The sequence below is a fragment of the Daphnia pulex genome, chromosome 7, assembly GCF_021134715.1.
Source record: "Daphnia pulex isolate KAP4 chromosome 7, ASM2113471v1".
NCBI lineage: Eukaryota > Metazoa > Arthropoda > Branchiopoda > Diplostraca > Daphniidae > Daphnia > Daphnia pulex.
In genome coordinates, this window is record NC_060023.1 from 4359785 (window position 1) to 4381205 (window position 21421).

The window sequence follows — 21421 nt, forward strand, 5'->3', positions numbered from 1 at the left end:
TGAGTTCTCCTTCGTCAGCATGGAGGATGTCAGTCGGGCTATCACCGCCTCCCCCACCAATTCATGTAGTTTGGATCCGATCCCAACCCGCATTCTCAAGAAGGTTTCACTTCTCCTTGTTCCAGCCATCACATCCATCGTTAACCTTTCTCTCCATACCGGTGTATTTCCTCATGTTTTTAAGCATGGCCTGATCACACCTCTTCTAAAGAAGCCGACACTGGACAAAGAGGTCCTTTCCAACTATCGACCCGTCACAAACCTCCTCTTCATTTCCAAAGTCCTGGAGCGAATTGTCTCAAAACAGCTCGACATTCATTTTTCCACCCACGACATTCTCTCACCTGCTCAGTCTGCGTACCGTCCACATCACTCAACCGAGACTGCACTTTTGGCGCTTCAAAACGATTTGCTTCAAGCCGCGAGCCATGGACATGGCTGTGTGGTTCTCCTCCTTGATCTGAGCGCAGCATTCGACACAATCGATCACGTAATTCTTCTTGACCGACTCTCCGCTCATTGTGGCATTCGAGGAAAGCCCCTGGCGTGGATTTCTTCCTATTTGACGAACAAAACTCAGTCGGTCGTCATCGACGGCGTCGCATCCGAACCGGTCGCGGTAAAATATGGGGTCCCCCAGGGTTCCGTACTGGGGCCAAAACTATACTCCATTTACGTCAACTGCCTGCGCCTTGTGGCGGAAGAGTACGGCGTTAGCATCGAGCAGTACTCGGACGACACTGCTATTTACCTCGAATTTGGATTCTCACGAGACTGTCTCGACCAATTCGACGCACTCAGGATCTTGTCAATGTGTGCTGGCGACTTGATCGACTGGTTTTCATACAACTGGGTCAAACTAAACCCACAAAAGAGCGAATTTCTCTACTTCGCCCCCTCTGAACTCGCCAACAGGCTAATCTCGCTTCCCCTACGTGTCGGTGTTAACCTCCTCGAACCTTTAACATCAGCCAGAGTCCTTGGCGTTCAGCTTAGCTCTGACCTGACAATGGATCGACAGATTTCCGCCATTGTGAGGGCCGCCAACTTCAATCTCTATCGGTTGGGCAAGATAAGAGGTCACCTGACAACCGAAGCCACTAAGATCCTCGTTCACTCCCTTGTCATCACACACCTGGACTATGCCAATTCCTTGTTAGCCGGCCTTCCACAGATGAAACTGAGACCACTCCAATCAGTACAGGACTCTGCTGCCCGTCTTATCTACCGTGGCGCAATATCCACAGAGGTATCAAGATTCCTCCTGCATTGGCTCCCCATTAAATTCAGGGTCCTCTTCAAGATCCTACTCCTCGTCTTCGACTGCCTGCAAGGAACTGCACCAGTCTACCTACGGAAGTGCATTCAACTCCACGTCCCTGGCCATTCCGGCATTCGCAACGGGGCCAGAAGCCTTGGAGTTATGTCTTCAACCACGAGAAGGAGGAAGAAGAAGAGCACCACACCGAAACCGACCTACCAGAAGAGGTCTTTCACAACTTTCGCCCCGCACCACTGGAACAAACTGCCACCGGTGATTCGCTCCACAAACATCAGACTTGAATTCAAGAAAATCCTCAAGACACACCTTTTTACTTTGTCATATCCTGCTTTAACTGCACGTCACTGATTCATAGCTCCCCTTGTATAACCATCATTTGAACGTATTTTAGTATATGAGAAAATGCGGTATAGAAATTTTAATATACATACATACATACATACATACTATAATATTTATTTCACTTGTTAAAACCATTTATTTATTACAGGATGTGTAAATCGATGTCCAATACAACATTTCAGGTCTATTGAATCAATAAATTCATAGAGCAATTCATGAAGAAAAAGTTTTAGAAAAATGCACAATTGAGTTTAGCACAGCACAGCACAGCACAGCACAGATTTAAGTCTACTATTCAACGAATCCGGATTCCTCGTGAAGTGAAACGAGTGTTGTTTTTGAGTTGAGCTCATCGAGTTATATCACAATTGAAAAAAAATTCAAGTAACAATTACCATACTTGTGTGCCTTTAAAAACTTGCAATGTCAATTATTTATTATAGATTCCTTTTTTCCCAAATCAAAATGTCAGTCAAGTGTCAATCATTAATTTATCATCTTTCTGTTTCAAATACGAAATGTGATCTTTGTATTGCAATCGATGTGGCGGACGGCGCCAAATTATCAATCCTGCAATAAGGAAAGGGCTTCCCCCTTCCGTTGGCTGGCCTAGCCCTTTATCCCCTTTTGTCTTTGTGCGCCCAAATTTATAGTTTCAAGTCATGGACTACTGTAACTAAAGGACGGGACTCTTCGCCTATCTCGGAGTGTTTAAGCTAGTCTGGTGGGGTTCGTTCAGGAGATAATTAATGGAGAACATAAAAAAATGCAGTTTTTTTCGCTGATTCCAACTGTGTTTATAAAACTTAGTAAAAAAAAACTAATTAATAAAGTATTCTAATTTTACTTTCAGGAGTAGGGGTAAAAAGAAAAAACACCGGTGCCATCTAGCAACCAAATACTCTAAGCTCTTAGGAATATACGCTCAAGGTGAAAGATAGTTAGGCAGCTATGTCAGAAGACTAGAGATAAGAGAGTGGTCTCTCTTACTCTAGACATGTATCTGCTTGCAAACTCAAAGAGCTTAGGGTACCTGGTTCATAGATGGCACCGGTGTTTTGTCTTTTTTTCAAATTTTCCGTAAACTAGTTTGCAATATAACCGTACATATTAGGTATAGGGACATTAGGTAAGACAATACAAATTTTTAAATTTCTCTTCTGATTCTCCCGGAAAATTTTTTACATGACCGACATAGGAAAGGCCGAAGAGTCCCGTCTTTAATTACAGTAGTCCATGTTTCAACTCACTCCTTTTTGTACTCTTAAGTGAGAAGCTGCTGCATCTGGCAAATGCTGTTACCTTTTTTCAAGTGGCAAATAAAGATCTTTAAAAATCCTAATCTCCCTGTTTTCTACACTCGCCGGCAAAATACGTGCCGGCGAATCGATGTCAACATTTGCTATAACTTCGGTACACTAGGTATAGTATCTTACTAGAAAACCTGACACTTTTGTCATCTGACAACGCTAAAAACCTGTCAGCTTTTTCTGCAACATACTGTACGTTTTCATTTACTTCTCAAAGGAAGTTTGCAACACAGAAATAAAAAAAGACTAATCGACGTATTTTGAATCACGTTTGCGAAGACCTGCTGAACTTTGACTGGAATGTGATTGAAGAGTAGTTTGATAATGTCGTCGGTATATGTTTTAATTTTAAATTGGCGGAAGGTATACTGAAAAGCACACCTTTTCCCCTTTTGGGATTTATTTTGCGCTTTTCCATTCTCTTCTTCTCTTCCTCTTTTTCTTTCAATTTTCCCACCAGAATGAACAAATATTAGAGGTTAAGTGATCTTCCTATGCTATACCTTCCGACAATTTAAATTAAAACATATAGAGCCATTTGCCTGCTAAAGAAACTTTCAAGCATGACTGTATTTCCCTTTTCGAACCCATTGTATTGCAATTATACTAACTGGAGGCATAATAATCAAATTTGCTTTTATATTTATTAAAGTGGACTATTTTTACTTACATTGACTTTCCACTGTCATTAGTCCGTGAACTATTTCCCATTACGTAGCCTACCTAAATATAGAACGATTATTTATTCCCTACAAGAGATGAACAAAACCTATTCCATCCAATTACAAAATCAGTCAAACATTATAACACTACCACAAAAGATGACTAATTCGAACTTACATTAGACCTCAAAAATAAAAGGTAAAAAAAAAATTAAATTAACTTTATGTTTAAGACCTCCAATTGGACAAATATCAAAGCAAGTTTTCGTATTTTGGACAATACAGAAATAGATGTAATAAATATTTCTCTAAAAATATCTCCATCAAGAATTTTCTTTTTTTCCTCAAAATCAATCAAGCGTTTTATTCATTGTAATCACTTGATAGTGTGGCTTATTTCGGAAGAAATTCTGTAATAGCTTGGGATCCTATCTAGGTGAACATGTTATAATTAACATGAAGCATTGTCAGACTAAGATTGCAAACAAGCAAACTGGGTATGATGCAAAAGCACCAGGGTGTCTTATAAAAGAGGTACCTGAACTTCATCCAAGGTTCTTGCAAAATTGTGAATTTGCAACTCTGTCTTACAAAATACTCAGTTGAACTACGCAAAAAAGTCTTTGGAGACGGAAAACTTTTTAAGGTTTTAACTCATCTCAACTGATAGCATTGAAAATCTGTATTTTTTCTAGATTTTGGTAGGGGAGAGTGGGGAGAGTTGAGACACTTTTGGTTTACACTTATGCTTTATCTCTCAAATTACCTAATATATTTTATTAATTTTTTGTTTTTATTTTTTTTTCGCCTTATTCTATTCTCAATAATTGTTTCATAAATTTTAGAAGAAATTGTTAACCCTCTACCGATTTTTAAAGTGTTTAAGAAATTTGATAGAAGAGCCTATATGAGGTTGGGTGGCTATGAACGAGGATGTGGGACAAAATCATCAACACAATTTTGATTCGTACAGAAAACACCATGAGTGTTGGCGTTGGCCAAATAAACTTATTTAAATGAGAAAATGAATAATAGTAGTATGTCATTTGGGGATTATTGTTTTATCTACGAAATCTTTGGATAAATTAGCGTGATGAATTTTGGATAAAGAAGAATAATGAACAGCATGATTATGAAATTCCATGTAGCACACTGCAACGCAGCAATAATTTCCAGTAAAATATGTTTTTTTATAATTAGTCTTGTAGATTGAAACGTGTTCTGCCAAGACATTAAAGAGGAAACGAGAGAATTTCTGAAAAGGAAAAAGGATAACTTTATCTTTATTCGTAGTGGATCCGAAAATTCTTGATATCGCCTTTTAGCATTGAAAGGTATCGATTATAAGAAGATCATTGACAAGATGATTCGGTATAATTAAGCCGCACCATTATTAAAGACTCCCTCTAGTCCCACATGCATTAAATCATGCTTAAAGGTCTTGGTCGTGCCAAAGTAATCTAATGGATCAAAAGTCAATCTTCGATTGATGTTATGATTTATGAAAAGATTGTCTTTGGCCGCCTGGCATTCCGTCAGCGGTCTCAATGTCTAAGACTTGTTCTTCATACACAATTTTGTTTCTAAAAATTCCAACAGATTTGTGGTATACATTTTCTATGTTATTCCATTACTGATGATACGTAATAGGCAATTGATAATAAAATGACGACGACTTTGGCTTTTTCTCCTTACTTCCAAAGGGATATAATTTTTTCAACTCTTCCATATAAACCTGAAAGCAAAGAATACTGCCACTATGCTCAATGTAATTCGTATGGTTCTCAACCTAATAACTATCCCATACATCACTATAATTGCTCGAGGGAGTCGTAGTTCTGTTTTACAACTTAACAGTACAGCCTTTTAGACCTCTTTAAAAGACTGGTGGCTGGTGTATAAAAGGTTTGAAATGTAGGACATCCGACAGAATAACTTGTTGGCAAATAAGGAAATGAGATTCACAATGAATAAAAAAATAATAGCTTTGCTTTATGTACCATGGTATAAACGCTTAATGCTATAGTGATTCCACTGCTATTCTTGGAAATCAATAAAATATGTAAAAGACTCATTTTTCAAGAAATGGATTCTGATGTTATACCTGTTGTGATCTTTCTTTATCGCATACTTGCGCGGAAACCAAACAGATGGGCGTATAAAATAGCCAGCCGGTGCCATAATGGGGACGAAAAACGAGTATACGGCGCAAAATAAGTTTATGACAAAGTTTTAAGTAAAACACTGCAGTTCGTAAGTGTCAATTAAAAACCAAACTTTTCTCACGTTTTTACTTCATATTATTCTATATGCAAAATGGTTACAACCCGTAAACAAATTTGTAAATTTACTAGCTGAAATATGGCAACTAAAATAACTATTGATTAACTTTATTTAAATAGCACCCCATGAAACAATTCTATAGAGAAATAGGTTTGAACACAACAAAAATAGAATACGAAGCTTAATATGTGTATCTTAATGATAGGTCCACACCGTTCATAACTTAATAACACGAAGATAATTCCCCATGGAAGATAATGCTCCTGTGTAATTGCCCGGCCCTATTGGTAAAGATTTACGAGTTTAGTCTGAATTCGTTTGAACAAATAATGACTTTGCTTTAGATATGTTAACGGGAGAAGACAAATGCCGTAGTTTAGTCCGTAGTGTAGTCCGAATTGAATTCAAACTAACTCGCACTATCTTTAAGATTAGTGTCGAGCAATTGCACCAGGGCATTTTCCTTCTTTAATTATCAAATTTAAAGCGAAGTATTATAGGAATGAGTTAGAATCATAGAGAAGATATTATCTGACTATAAAGTAATAAAAACCAACCAATTTACATATGAATAAAACTATACCTCAATCATTCACCGTTATTATCAACCACTTGAAATACTTCTTGATTTGAACTCGTATACATTTATTTCGCAAAAGCGCACTATATAAATTGGCACGCATAACGTGGCCATAAAAATCTTTTAGATTCCAAATACCAAGATTTTAAATGTTAGGGGCAGGGGGAGAAAAAGACAGGCTATCTCTAGGATCTTTTTTTAAGACTTGGTATTTGGAAAACTGGCATCTGCGGGAGGGGGGAACAAAGAGAAAATAGCTAAGAAATGAAAACTTTTCATTTTCACATCGAAATTAAAGTGATTTCTCAAATGGCATATATGGGGGTCGAAATTATAGATGAGGTTATAGAGCTAACGATGTTCATTTTTTTACGCCCTAATGAACCTTCCTAGCCCTATTTTCGGTTCCTTAAATAAAAGCCAAAGTAGTAATATTTACTACAGGCCCTCTCGACTGTGCGGAAACTTTTGATTCCAATTCAAAAGGTACCTTCCCGTGAAAAAAAAATCCCCCACAAATATATGTTATAACCCTTAAGTCTAAGAACCCCCTGTCCAGAAATCGTTTTCGTCCGACAAAAACTTGATTTTTGTTTTCCCGTAAGCTTCTCTCAGCTGTGCTGACACTTTAGGTAGTTACTGTATCTCGGAATTGACTATTTTCATCTCACCATAGTCACAAAGCTTGGTGCTAAACAACTTTTTCTACCATGTAAAGGTAATTAGATATAATTATTCCTAAAGTTCAATAAAACAATAATATTGTGTTTCATGCTAGGGTCCTAGGGAATAGCTTAAACAAGTAGTATGACAGTTAGTTGAGAAGGCTTGTAATCTTTATGTAAAGTCAATTCTTAGCAAGGGCAAATGTAGTCTAATCATTTTCAATACTTTTTGAAAATGCTAAAGTTATGGTTCCTAATGAAATAGGTAATGGCAAAACCAGACACTACATTATCCACTTCACTGCAGAAGTGTCATTCGGTGTAAGCCCGCACAATCAAGATTGCTTTTTGTGTCCATCCGTTAAGTCCAAGAAGTTAGTCCCTGTGGTAAACAATAATCAAGATGTGAAACCCTCAGCACAGGAGGAAAAGCCGAGAATATTTATTTTGACTTTTTCCACAGAGATCAGTATCCGTTCTGAGGTATTATAACCAGTTTTTCATATTAATTAAAACAAGAATGAAATATGTGTTATCTAATACAGGTATTGAACAAAATCATCGGTAGCTGATGAGGACTGTGACATGTCAATGGAGCATCTTATTGTGGCTAGCAACTTCGGACGGTAAAAGTCTAGTTTAGGGGAGTAGATTTACGCTACACACAACACTACAAACACTCCACACTTCCACAGTACAAACTATACAGTACTACACACCACACACTACAGTACAACACTGCACACTTCCACAGTTTAACAGTATCGCTCCGGTACAATATAACAGTTCAACAGTAACGCTTATGTACACCAATAGACCAACGGTAACACGATCACTAGCAACACAGAAGTAGTTCACGTTACACTATGTCACTTCCCGGGCACGGTATAACGTCACGTAATAATTGTTTCGATCAGTACGACGTACTGGAATGCAACAACACGCATAGCCCGCTGACAATGAACCCCGGACGGCAGATGTATGAAACCAGGTTTTGGAAACCAGCGTTGCCAATCAACCCGCGCCTCATGAAAAAGAAAAGTTTTGCAAGTTAATTGTTCACTGAGTATTGTTTTGATTGAAAGTTAAATAAGTTCGATTAAATTATCTATCAGTGCCGACATTTGAAGTCAGTTTACATGTAATATGAAATAGATTTGGAAATACATGGCGATGCCACATTTCGTTGTTGCCGTAGGGTGAATTGCTATTGGTTTTTCAATATGGCTTTGAGGAGGATGGGTGTACGTAAAAATTTTAGTAAAAATTGTGAAAGCTCAAGGCCTTTTTTTTTAAATGGAAATGCTATCCTGGCAAGGCCATGCTGTTTTCTAAAAGAAAGAAGCTCAGACGATTGTGAGAGCTGTAGTATTAGTGGATTGACGATTGATGTGGATTGAAGGAATTGACGATTGACTAAATAAGCGCAACACTTGAAAAGTCGTACCGAAAAGTCTATTAAAATTTTGCAATCTGAACTGTTGTGGCAGAAATGGATGTATGGGGTCGTCTATTTATATGGTCTCCGTGGAGTGACGGGAAGATGGTGTTGAAGCAGAAAGAAAAGGATACGCTACCTCCGTTGCTGGATGCAGTGGTAGCTGAACACAAACTAAGTGGCTGTCTAAGGCGCTGGGAAAGGGGTGAACCAGCGAAAATCTCCGAAGAGCAAATAACAAATTGGAAAATGCAAATATCTTTCTGCTGTAACTTGGTTCTTCGTTTAGCAGAAGAAGCACAAGAAATCCAAATACGCCACAGGGTAAGCGCATTGTTACACTACAGTATTACAACACCACGCGACAACATCTTTCATGTTGTTTGTGAGCTGTCCATTCAGGAACAGATCCATTCAAACACATCTCTGCTTCCTATATATGCTAAAAATTATGTTAACTAGCAGATGTGTATTTCAACCCTACACCTGGTGGTAAAGCGTGCACGTCGTGCTAAAATACTGGAAAGGAAAAGTTTGGACAGTTATGAAAAACTGAAAATCATCATAAATGTATGTTATTTGAGCGATTGAGTAATACAGAGAGAAAACTGTAACCCGAATATTTACTTTTATATTCCCTAGATATGTAGAATAGGTAAGGGTAAGTATCTGGGCAAAAGAAAAATTGTGAAGGAGGTGATGAAAATCTTTTTTTTTGTAAAGCGGAAAGGGTAAAATTTTCCTTTTGTCGCAGAGAATGTGAGTGGGAAAGGTTAGCATTTCGTCCCAGCCAATAAGAATCGGTAAGATAGAATGTGGTTGAAGAAAAATGGGAGCAAGTAAGATAAGCATTTTCACTCAAACCGTTTTAGTAGGTAAGGGTGAGATGGGCAAGGGCTATTACCTCGCATCAGGTGGCATTTGTTTTGAACTGGTCTTCCTATAAACAGTTGTGGTATCAATAGAGAATAAAAAACATGGGTAACAGGAATTCAAGCTCCAAGTATTTAGATTCACCAGTCTTGAGTAAGTATGTGGACAAATTTACAAAATTGGAGAAAAAAACGAAACGCAAAAAGTCAAGTAGTAATGAAGAACAACCACCACCTAGCAGCAAATGGAACTGTAAATTCATTATGGCACTTACATTTGTCCTGTCATTGGTCGATCTCGTTGAAATACAGTATGGTCCAAAGAAATCCGAACAGCGATTTTATTTTGAAAGCCACCTACCCACATTGCGGGAAACTATGTTTAACTTTTGGTCCTAATTTTGGGGGGCTAGGAACAAAGTGAAAGGTGGGAAGAAAGAAAAAAGGGGTAATAGGCTTATTTAGCCACTGGTTATGTCTCCCCCCCCCAAAAAAAATTATGAATGGAACCAGACAGGCTGTTTGGAATTTCCTTTGCGGGTAAAAACGAATAACCGCATTGCAATAGCCTTAGGCTCACCGTCAATTTTTCGACAAGTGACGAAAAGGAAAAAGCTTTCCAAATCCTGCACAATAAAGCGGGAAAAATTCAAAGTTATCTTAATGTCTTTTTGCATCACTTTTCATGCAAGTCAATTTTGACCGAATGTCGTGAGCTCGTGACGTCAATGAAATCATTTCATTGGTGATTATTAATCATTTTCTATCATTTTCCTATCTACTCTTTAAAGAAAAAGTTAACACACAAGCTATCTCTCCCTGCTTCTACTTGCAGACAACGTTATCTTTATTAACCCTGAACCCGCAACACTTATACATCAACACACACTTACTTAGAACAGTTACGTACGTGGGAATTATACAAGATACATAGATAGGGATAATGTAAATAGAGAAACAGTACCTTCACAGCATAGATCGTAGAAGCAAGTAAACCGAGAGATATTAACAGACCTCTCCACTACAGCTGTAGAGATTAGTACTAAACCGTAACACCACTTTGGTGGCCAAAAGGGAAAAGATGAGAAGCGGGTTTGGACTTTACTTTACACTCTCCCTCGAACACGGTTCTCTTATTTCTTCAATAATGTTCCGAAGCCAATTCTTCCTCGTATGTCGGTGAAAGCGGGTGCCGGCAGAGGCTTGGTGAATATGTCAGAAAGTTGGTTTGATGACTCGACGTACTGCATGCTGATCTGGTTCTTCTCCTGGTAATCCTTGATGAAGTTATATCGCACGTTGATATGACGGGTTCGCTGATAGAATAATGGATTTTTCACACGCCAAATGGCGCTTTGATTTTCGCAGAAGATGGTAACAGGTGTTGGTGTTTTGGATGTCACGGTTGAAAGGTATAGCTCTTCTGTCTCAACATCAAACCTCCGTTTCTAGTAGACCAAGCCAGATTGCGGTCTGTGCCGCTTTAGTGGCTGCAATGTATTCACTCTCAGTAGTAGAAAGAGCGACGCAGGTTTGTTTTGAGCATCCCCAGGAAACAGGACCGCCTTTGTAAAAGAAAATGTTACCTGACGTTGATTTGGAATCATCTAAGTCACCGGCATAATCAGCATTAGTATATCCCACAACACGTTCATCTCTTCCACCAAGCCACAAGCCGTAGTCACAAGTAGCTTTCAGATAAGCATGGATCCGTTTCACGCCATTCCAGTGAGCCGGTTGAGGGTTTTCACAGAACTTGGCTACTTGAGAGACGCTATAGGAGATCTCAGGACGAGTAGTTGCTGACAGATATAGTAAGGTGCTCACGACCGATCGATACTTTGTTGACGGCTTCTTCTTCTTCTCTCCCTCACTCTTCGGGACCATAGCAGCGCTAAGACGAGCATTGGAGTCAGGAGGAGTAGATTTGGGATTGCAGTTGACCATGCGTGTTCTTCAAGTATGTTCTTGATCAGATGAGTCTGCGATATGAAAATTTGGCAGTTTTTTCTGTCGCGTACTACGTTGATACCAATGAATCTTTCAAGGGGAAGGAAGTGAACTTGAAACTAAGCACTCATGAATTGTGAAAATGTCTCGAGTGATCCACCTGGAGTACTGCCATAGACCAAATCATCGACAAATTTAATTAGAATAGATTTGTCTTCTTTGCTGGTGCGGACAAAGATGCAGGTGTCCGCTGATATGGGCTTCAAACCAAATTTCCGGATAGCCTCTTCCAGTCGTTTGCTCCAGAGTTGAGGGGCCTGCTTGGTACCGTGGAGTGCCTTAGGAAGGCGACACACGTGATCCTCTTTGTCGGGTTCGATGAATCCTTCGGGTTGTGTTATATACACTGGCTTGTCGAGGGTTGCATTCAAGAACGCTGTCTTGATGTCAATCTGGATGATGTCCATGTCGAGATTGGCCATCAGAGATAGAGTTGCACGAACGGTCTTGGAACGTGGGACAGGTGCAAACGTCTCGTCAAAATCAATCCCATAGCGTTGACGACAACCAACTGCTGTGAGTCGATCTTTGAAGCGGGGCGGAACTTCACCATACCCTGGCTTGTACTTCCCGATCCATTTGTGTCCGATGACGTTGCTGTTGGTTGGTATTTGAGATCGCAGCACGAGCTCCCACGATTTGTTTTCGATAATTGACTGGTACTCTTCCTCGAAGGCCTTCATCCATTGGGCAGCATACTTGGACTGGACCGCTTCTTTATAGGACTTAGGCTCATCCACATCCGATTCAGAAAGCTCTCCTGAGCCACTGGTCGACGCAGTTTTTCCACAGGATTTCTTAGATTGTAATAACTGAATCCGCCATGACCTTCGATAGTTATGCTGATTGTCGACAGGGTTGATACTGCTGTTTTGACTAGATACGGCTTGTACAGGCGTCGCTATTTCTATCTCAACAGCTTTCTCACTATGCGAAGGTACAGCAGGAAGCACATCCGCGATGATGTTCGCAATTGGTTCAATTATTCCTTCTTCTTCCAAGGCAGGTTGCTCGGGATTTTCTTCTTGTTCAGCGTTACGATGCAAGTTGAGAACTTCCATAACGATTTGAAACGGGTCACGCGGGTTGAAGCTTGTTTCAGCAGCGTTGGTTGTGTCACCGATGAGTATTGTTTCATCGAAGAATACGTCACGGGAGATGATGATCTTCCTTGTTACAGGGTCCCATAGACGCCATCCTTTGATGTTGTCACAGTATCCCACGAACCAGCATTTTCGCACTGCGTCTGGAACATGAGCATAGGTTCGACAACCTAGAATGCGGAGATGAGCAACAGACGGTCTTTTGTCAAATAATTTTTCGTACTGAGGGACGTCTGAGATTGAACTGACAGAACGGTTCCTGACATAAACGGTGGCACACAGGAACTCACCCCATAACTCCATCAGATGTCTGCCAGTGTTCTGAAGCAGTTGGTTGCTGCTGTTATTGTTGTAAATAGAGCTGCGAACACTGTCCATTACAGTACGGTTTGACCTTTCAGAAACTCCATTCTGTTGTGGGGTGTAATGACTGGTAGTTTGGTGGATAATGCCTTTCTGCTTTTTCCAGGTAGCCAGTCGTTCACCTTCGTATTCACGTCCTTGACCTGTCCTTAGGACTTTAATCAGCTTGCCAGTTTGATTCTTGATGCGCTCGTAGAACTCCATGATGTGCTCCACGACTCCATTCTTCTTCTTAATGAGTTTGACGTCGATGTAGTTGATGTAGTCGTCTTTTAGTAGAGAGTAATACTTGAAGTCATCAAACGTAGATACATGTGTTGGTCCTCTAACATCGCCATGAACGAGTTCACATACTTCTGTTGCTTTTACATGCCCTTTGGTTGGAAAAGGTGTTCTATGCATTTTACCAAATATGCATGCCTCACAGGAGAAAGAGATCATCATCTTTAAGTCCAAGGTCCTTTACTGCATCCATTTTCTTCATTCTCACAATGTCCTTGCAATTGAGATGGGCAAATCTCTGATGAGCCGTTCCAATTTTCAGTTTGGTCGCGTTAGCGGAATCCTCTCGTTCTTTGTTATTGGCAGATATTTGTAGATAATAAAGCGTTTCACCAATTCTTTGACCAACAATTACTGTGTTTTGATTGACAGACAGAGCTACCTTGGTTTCAGAGAAAAGCACATTCATGCCAGCAGCTGTAGCACAGCCAATCGGGAAAAGACTTGATCCGATGACAGGGACGTGTAGAACTTCATGTAGTTCACCGTAGACCGGTTCGCCATTGACAAGGGCAGTCCCCTGAATAGTACCGATTCCTAATGCTGATAACACGACTCCACCGATACCGTTCACATTCTATGTTCCTGGAGGTATCTCTCGATAGGTTGTGAAGGAGGATTTTTCTCAGTCATATGGTGTGTTGCGCCAGAGTCAGCTAGTCAGTGGGACGGACGTTGGGCCATAAGACAGAGGGATGAGGACACAGCTCCAAATGATTTCCAAGCTGATCGGTTTTTGTTGAAACTGTCGTCCCTAGCTTGTTTTCTCTCTTCACTTCGTTTCTCAGGGCAGTTGAACGTCTTCTGACCAGGTTGATCACAGTTGAAGCAGATAACTTGCGGCCTTTCTTCATTTGATGAATCGTGATGTTGGCTTCCCCTACGGCCTCTATAATTATGATGTATTTCTCTGCCACGAACACCTCCTCGTCCGCTTCTTCCACGTGAGTAGCCACCTCTATGGCCTCTAGCTGCACGACTCTGATCAGTGTGGTTGGTTATCTGTGGCACACGGGTGGCGAAAAAGGCATTATCTGCAGGATCATCTTCTCCTCCATTTCGTTCGATGCTCATGATCTCTTCTCCGACTAATCTGGTGGTCAGATTGTCGATCGTTTTTTCAACAGGAGGTACACTCTGCCAGGCAGACAAGAAAATTCTGTAACTTTGTGGAAGTGTTGCCAGGATCTTCATGACAACTTGTTGTTCTGACACTGCTGAGTTGAGGTTTCCTAGTTCTTCAGCCATTGTCCTCACTCTGTTAACGTGGCTCAACACGTTGTTCCCTGTATCATAAGGAATCGTCAACAATAATTTAACGAGTAATCAGATCTAAGATTACCTTTTTCATATCGGTAATTCGTGAATTTACTCAACAGCACGTTTGCATTCGCAGCAGCTGCTTGAGCAAATCGGAGTATAAGCCGATCCCACATATCAGCAGCTGTACGACTCCCTTCAACTAGCACCTGAAGTTGTGACTCGATGTTGCAGTAGATGATCATCCTGGCATCAACATCTTTCTGATCCCAAACATCAATAAGGGCCTGATTCGTAACCACACCATTGTTTAGAATCTGTAACAATCAGACCAATTCAAGTTTAGTCTTAATTAGACACAGACGTACGATATAGCTAACACTAAACGAAAAACACAAACATGTACAGAGCCATTCAATACCACACTGTGTTGATTGCAGTAGTAAGATATGACAATTCAGATTTTCTTTTGTCATTCTTTGCATCACTACACATAAGTTTTCCTACAGCCGTAAGACATAATATGTTCATGGGAACACTCTATAACATACTCAGCTGTCTTCAGTGGATTTCTGTGTCATCACTACACTTCTGTTTTCCTACAACCGTAAAAAATAGTGTGTTCATGAGAATACTCTATTACATACTCAGCTGTCTGCAGTGAATTTCTGTCACATCACTTCAACCACCACATCAAGGCATATAACATGATAAATACACAACAATAATTACTTCAGCTGGTTTTAGTTCCTGTCTCAGTGTCACGCGAAATAGCTTGTTTCTTTCAAGCAGTATTGATATACCATATCTCCATGAACCCCAGTTCAACAAATTAGGTTTGGCGATGTGTCTCACCTCACCAACTGGAGGTCCAACATTTTCCATCGTTAATGTTTCGTTATTTTTTTCTTTCTGACAAAAAGACAAACATTAGACAGGGAGCTACATGTAGGCCTACATAAACAACAAAATCAGCTGGTTCGGTGACTTGGATGCAAAAAAAAAAAATCTGCGATGGATTTCTACTGTACACTTGGTCTATTTATATACTCCCTAGTCCCAAGCAGGCCTTGCAAGAGGTTGTAAAATTTAAAAGCCAGTATGTGCACAAACGTGTTACAATTTTTTTGGGGAGACAATATATTGCGTATATTGTTCAGACAAACTCCCCCCCCCACCCAAACAAAAAAAAAAAATGGGGCCTAACTAACAATATGGAGTAATTTCAACAAATATACCTCTAGCAATAACTGGGCCCATAACCTAAAGAAAAAGTTAACACACAAGCTATCTCTCCCAGCTTCTACTTGCAGACAACGTTATCTTTATTAATCCTGAACCCACAACACTTATACATCAACACACACTTACTTAGAACAGTTATGTACGTGGGAATTATACAAGATACATAGATAGGGATAATGTAAATAGAGAGACAGTACCTTCACAGCATAGATCGTAGAAGCAAGTAAACCGAGAGATATTAACAGACCTCTCCACTAAAGCTGTAGAGATTAGTAATAAACCGTAACACCACTCTGGTGGCCAAAAGGGAAAAGATGAGAAGCGGGTTTGGACTTTACTTTACACTTTTGAAAATAAATGAGTGATTTAAACCAGTCGATCACACTGCTTTGTAAATATCTAACGCAAATTTGGTAACAGTATCACACCATAACGCTACCACTGTTCTTTTATTGCACTTCTTAGCTATACGAGCTGCTTTAGCAAAATAGAACAGGAAATGCGAAACTTTAGGCAAAATGTAGTGTATTACTGGTTCAAAGGTTAAGTTAACCGATGAAGCGAAACGGAGATCATACACTAACCATTTTGGAAAGAAATTACTTTAGTACATTTCCGACCCGTTTGTTGGAGAGGTAAGTACGTATCGTCGACCTGATAATCCGATAAAGTTCGCTTTGACTGTCCTTCTTCTTTGAAGGTAATGGAAGTTTCTTCCACGCGCGGAAGACTAGGGCTGCATGCGAAAAATGGAAAGAAATTAGACATATGCACTTGAAAAGAAATGAAAAGAAATGAAACCTATGACGGCGTGGACATCATCCGGATGCAAAGGCTCCTTAATATTTCGCCCATGTTTTGCCACTTGGTTTGTCAGTTTCCTTCCACTGAGGTATTTGGCATCGAATCCGCTCTTCATCACTTCGGAAATGAAGGCACTTATGGTGTAAGTCTGGTTGTTTTTGAGAAAGTTGGCTGGAACCTTTTGCTTCGGATTTTTCCTCTGCCACGTTGCCATGGCTGCTATCAAGCGTGTTATTTCTTCCTTAGCACGCTCTTCGCACTCCCGGATGATCTCCATATCTGATCGGAAGTGAGTGTCGGACTAGAAAAAATAGAGAAAAATGGAGTCACGATAATTTTACATTGAAAATGTCAAAATGCTAACCTTGCTTCCAGTGGGAGTGTACTCCAATTCGGAAAGGGAAGATTGCGACCCTGATCTCGCCGAAACCTTTCTTCCGGAAGCCTTAGAATTTGACGATGTGGCCCGAGACACATGGGAGGAGGAACTTCCAGACGAGGTGGGAGAAAATTGCCGTAAAAAATCCTTTGGCTCCGTACTCGGCTCACCATCCGCTGCCCCACCTGAGTCGATCGCCAATTCTTCACCAGCCGATGCCCCACCTGACTCTCTCGTGGATACTTAACATACTGCTGCTCCGGCGGCGACCGTCGGAACTTATTAACTGTGCCCTGAAGGCGGGCCTCAGCCAATGAACGGTTGTCAGGCAACAATGGTCAAACTCCACCCTTCCATAGAACTGGCACCTCGTATCCAACTGGCAACTTGATGGTGTACCGTTCCTCTTTCATAGATGACATCGATTGGGCCGAAGTAATCTACCGATGTGTAGGTGAAAGGCGGCTCCCGGGCTCCTAATCGCGCCTGATAAACGTCGGCCATCATCTGGAGGGCTGCCTTTGGGCGAAAACGGCGACATGGAATGCACTCATTTCTGACGCGTTTTACTGCTTCTCTTCCGGCAGTAATCCAGATGTGCTGCCGGATGTGTGAGAGGACAAAATCTGTTCCCACATGATGCATACTGTCGTGGAAAGCTCCAATGATGGCCCATTCTAGTGGATGATTGCCGGGCAGAATCGGGGGATGTAGCACATCATACGGGAGTTTTGCTCGTTCTAATCTTCCACCTAATCGTAATAGTCCATCGTCGCCAAGGAAAGGAGTCAACGGCATCAATCGAGAGGTGGGACGTAGGGTCTTCTTGGCTTTCAGCCTTTTCAACTCTTCTGGGTACACCTCCTCTTGACAGTGCTGCAGCAGTTTCTGGAACTTTCCTTCCATCTTGATGAGGGCCGGAAGTTCTGATGGCATAATCTTGATGGCACTCCAGTCTGATTTGACCGCCAAATCCGCCACTTGTACATGAACACTCCTTAATTCTTCTTTTTCGGCCATCCAAGGCAAATCTTTTGGTCAGCACGACATATTTTCATATAAAAATGCAGGTCCATTTAACCAATAGCCAGGAATGGCTTCGGCCTCTAAAAACTGATCGAGTTGCTGCATCCGCCGGGTTGAGCCGTCCAGGGACAAATCGCCATTCGTGTGCTTCAGTTAGAGTTTGTATTTCACCAATACGGTGGCTCACATACACTTGATACTGGGCAGAAGTGGCACGCACCCAATTTCTGACGGTACTACTATCTGTCCAATAAAAATGAGCGTCCATTTTTCTAGTCAACGCCTCTTTCACAAAACGCGCGAGTCGGGCGCCTAAAAGCGCCGCCGTTAATTCCAATTTACACACAGACACAGTCTTCAGAGGGGCAAATTTTGTCGCCGCTTTGACATGGCGCACAATCACTCGGCCATCCTTGTAGCAGTTGCGGAGATAACAAACGGCAGCACATGCTTCCTCCGAGGCATCGGCGAACGTGTGCAGCTCTGAACGGACGATGTCTTCTTCCTCTTCAAACAGACAGCGCGGGAACTCAACGTCTTTGAGTTGTTGAATGGTCTGGAAATATTGCGCCCACCATTCGCGGTCCTTTTTATTGACTGATTCTGTCCAGTCTAGTCCGCGGACGCCCAGCTCACGAAGACGAATTTTACCCTTGATTGTCATCGGAGCGGCCGTTCCTTGGGGGTCGAATTGTCCAGCAACCATCGACGCCAATCCCACGCGTGTGAAGATCACCTCCTTTTCTATAACACGAAAACCGAGCTGGTCGGAGGAAGGGCGCCAGGTAATCCCCAACACAGTTTCCAATTCATCTGCGCCAAGGTCCTGAGCGCCTCCGTCCATCTTCTCCTTCACTCTACAAGCTGGCTGGATGGCATCTAACACGGCTGGGTCATTGGAAGCCCAACCTCCTAGATGGAAATCCCCACTGGCCAATGCTCTTGATACCGTGGTGGTTACGGTGACAGCTTCCTCTGTGCTGCGCGCTGAACCCAAATAGTCATCAACATAAAAACAGTTTTGGATTGCTTCGGTTGCTCCTTTCAGTTCCGGTCCGGAATCTTCTGCCACTCGCCACATGGTCCGGATTGATACAAAGGGAGAACAAGAGACACCAAACATCACCCGCGTCATCTCACAGGTGGTGATGGAACCGTCCTCTTCCGGCCACATGAAGCGATGATAGTGGCGGTCCGCCGCATTTAACCTGATCCGGCTGTACATCGCGCCCACGTCTGCCGACCAGGCAACTGCACCTTCTCGGAACCGGATTATCACCGCCGGCAATGGATTCTGCAACGCTGGCCTGCTGGTGATATAATCGTTAAGGCAGCTCCCCTGATACTTCGCGGCCGAATCGTACACCAGTCGTAATTCGGAACTTCCAGGGCTTTTAGGTACCCCGAAATGTGGCAAGTAATACACCGGCTGGGCAGCTGCTTCTTCTGGTGTTAAACGCCGGGCGTATCCTTCATCAAAATTCTTCTGCATGGCACGTCGATACCAGTATTCATACTGCTGCTCCGGCGGCGACCGTCGGAACTTATTAACTGTGCCCTGAAGGCGGGCCTCAGCCAATGAACGGTTGTCAGGCAACAATGGTCGAACTCCACCCTTCCATAGAACTGGCACCTCGTATCCAACTGGCAACTTGATGGTGTACCGCTCCAACAGCTCAATTGCTTCTTTGTTCGCTGGAGAAATACACTCTGCATGATGCTCAGTTCCAAACGACTCGGTGTCGCAGAAGCGACGCATTTGGTCTAGCAACTGCACACCGATATCCGTCGACGCTAGTGCTTGATGAACTCGCGCTCGGCCACCGCTTTCATTAATGACATCTTTCACGATCCATCCTAGTCGCGTCTTCTCGGCAACTGGTTCGACTTCACTTCCCATACTTGATTCGGTTGGGGTGATCAGGGTGGAATGATCCAGTCCAATTAATACATCAATTCTTCCACCTGCCGGTCGGAGCTCAGGTAAATCATCCAGATGACGCCAACGTTCACGCAACGACTCCCACTTGAAGAATGGCACCGGACGGGTGACCACAGGTAGTGTGGAGCCTTTGAGCGTGACGAATTCTCCAAACGCCGTCTTTATTTTTATCTCCAAATGCTCTGACTGTAGTGTTGAGATTGCACCTGCTACTCCATCAATATGGAGAGTTTGGCTCCGTGCGCGTAACTTCAAAGAACGAGCAAGTCCTTCTCGGAAAAGTGTAGAATTGCTGCCGGGATCGACCATCACTGTCACTGGAACTACTTCTCCGCTCGCCGATAAGGCTTCAAGCTGAATCACACCGAAAGCAATTAAAGACGCGTCACTCCCTACAGCATGGTGCGATTTTGCATCTCGACTAGCCACATCACTGTGCAATAAAGGATTGTGTAGAAGCTTGCATCCATTTACACCACAGCTTCTCTTCTCTCGACAGTCGCGGGCACCGTGTCGTACACCGAAGCAAACAAAACATAAACCGCGACGAATCATAAACGTGAGCCGTTCACTCACTGATAAGGCTTTGAAGAAAGTACATGAAAGAAGCTGGTGTGGATCTTCACATTTGAAACAATAGTCTATCTTCTCTTCCGTCGACTTGTGGTCGGTTGGCTGGTGGTGACTCCTTTGTTCATGCCGCAGGGTGCTGGCCCCATGGTGCGTTCGGGCATTCCGCCTCGTGAAATGTTGCGCGGGTTGCTGCGGATGTTGATGCCCAGGTTTTCCGGGACCACTCGTTCGTTGATTTTGGTCCGCTGCAACGGAATAGGCATTTTGATACGATGAAGCTCGGGCACAGAGCCACATTCCGAACGTATTCATGGTCCGGTACTCCAGTCCACCTCGCCTTCCATCATTCCATGACAGTCGATCATACACAGGAAGCTTCTGGGCTAATCGTTCGATGATATCTGCGTGTCCAGTCTCCCCAATGCAACTGAGATTGAACAAATGGGTCCGCACCTTCTCAGCATATCGACGGAATGAAGTCGGGTCTCCTTTCGGTGCCTCCACTATCTCAAGGGCCTGCAAATGGGCGGCCCGCATCACTGGACGGCTTCCACACGTAGCTTTCAATTGGCTAAGGGCGTCCTTGTAGGCTGCTTCTCCCCCTCCGAGTCCATACAGCATGTCAGCCGTCTCTCCACGAACGTTTCTTTTTTAAATGGCAAACTTCTCCCCTGGTGATTTGCCGGTGCGATGAACGAGCGCATGATATAGTCCAATCTATTCGAACCAGTCCAACGCGCGGCCTGAATAGACCTCCAGGTCGACCCGTACCGAAGAATGACGATGATCACCCATTAGTGCAGCAGGTTTCTCCTTCCCTGCACAATATATTTCAATCCAGTCATCTGGGGCGGAGGTCGACACTTCCTGTTTCGGCAGAACTGGAATCGTGTAAATGGATGATTCACTCTGCTCGTCGTCGACATCCTCCTCTTCTCTCACCACAGCCGCCAGTGTTTCGTCGGCCTCCTCCAACACCTTCTTGGCTGCCTCAAAGGCT

At 42.5% G+C, this 21421-nt stretch overlaps 3 protein-coding genes across 3 annotated transcripts; all 3 read right to left on the bottom strand.

Annotated features, from left to right (window-relative positions):
* Window positions 1-10868: 10868 nt before the first annotated feature.
* Window positions 10869-11381, bottom strand: LOC124197799 (secreted RxLR effector protein 161-like). Its single transcript, XM_046593347.1, has one exon. The coding sequence runs from the start codon at window positions 11379-11381 to the stop codon at window positions 10869-10871; it is 513 nt and encodes a 170-aa protein (XP_046449303.1).
* Window positions 11382-17204: 5823 nt separating this feature from the next.
* On the bottom strand, window positions 17205-17900 carry LOC124197802. Its single transcript, XM_046593350.1, has one exon. It carries the CDS (start codon window positions 17898-17900, stop codon window positions 17205-17207), a length of 696 nt encoding a protein of 231 aa, XP_046449306.1.
* Window positions 17901-17934: 34 nt separating this feature from the next.
* LOC124197803 lies at window positions 17935-21042 on the bottom strand. Its single transcript, XM_046593351.1, has one exon. It carries the CDS (start codon window positions 21040-21042, stop codon window positions 17935-17937), a length of 3108 nt encoding a protein of 1035 aa, XP_046449307.1.
* Between the last annotated feature and the right edge of the window lie 379 nt (window positions 21043-21421).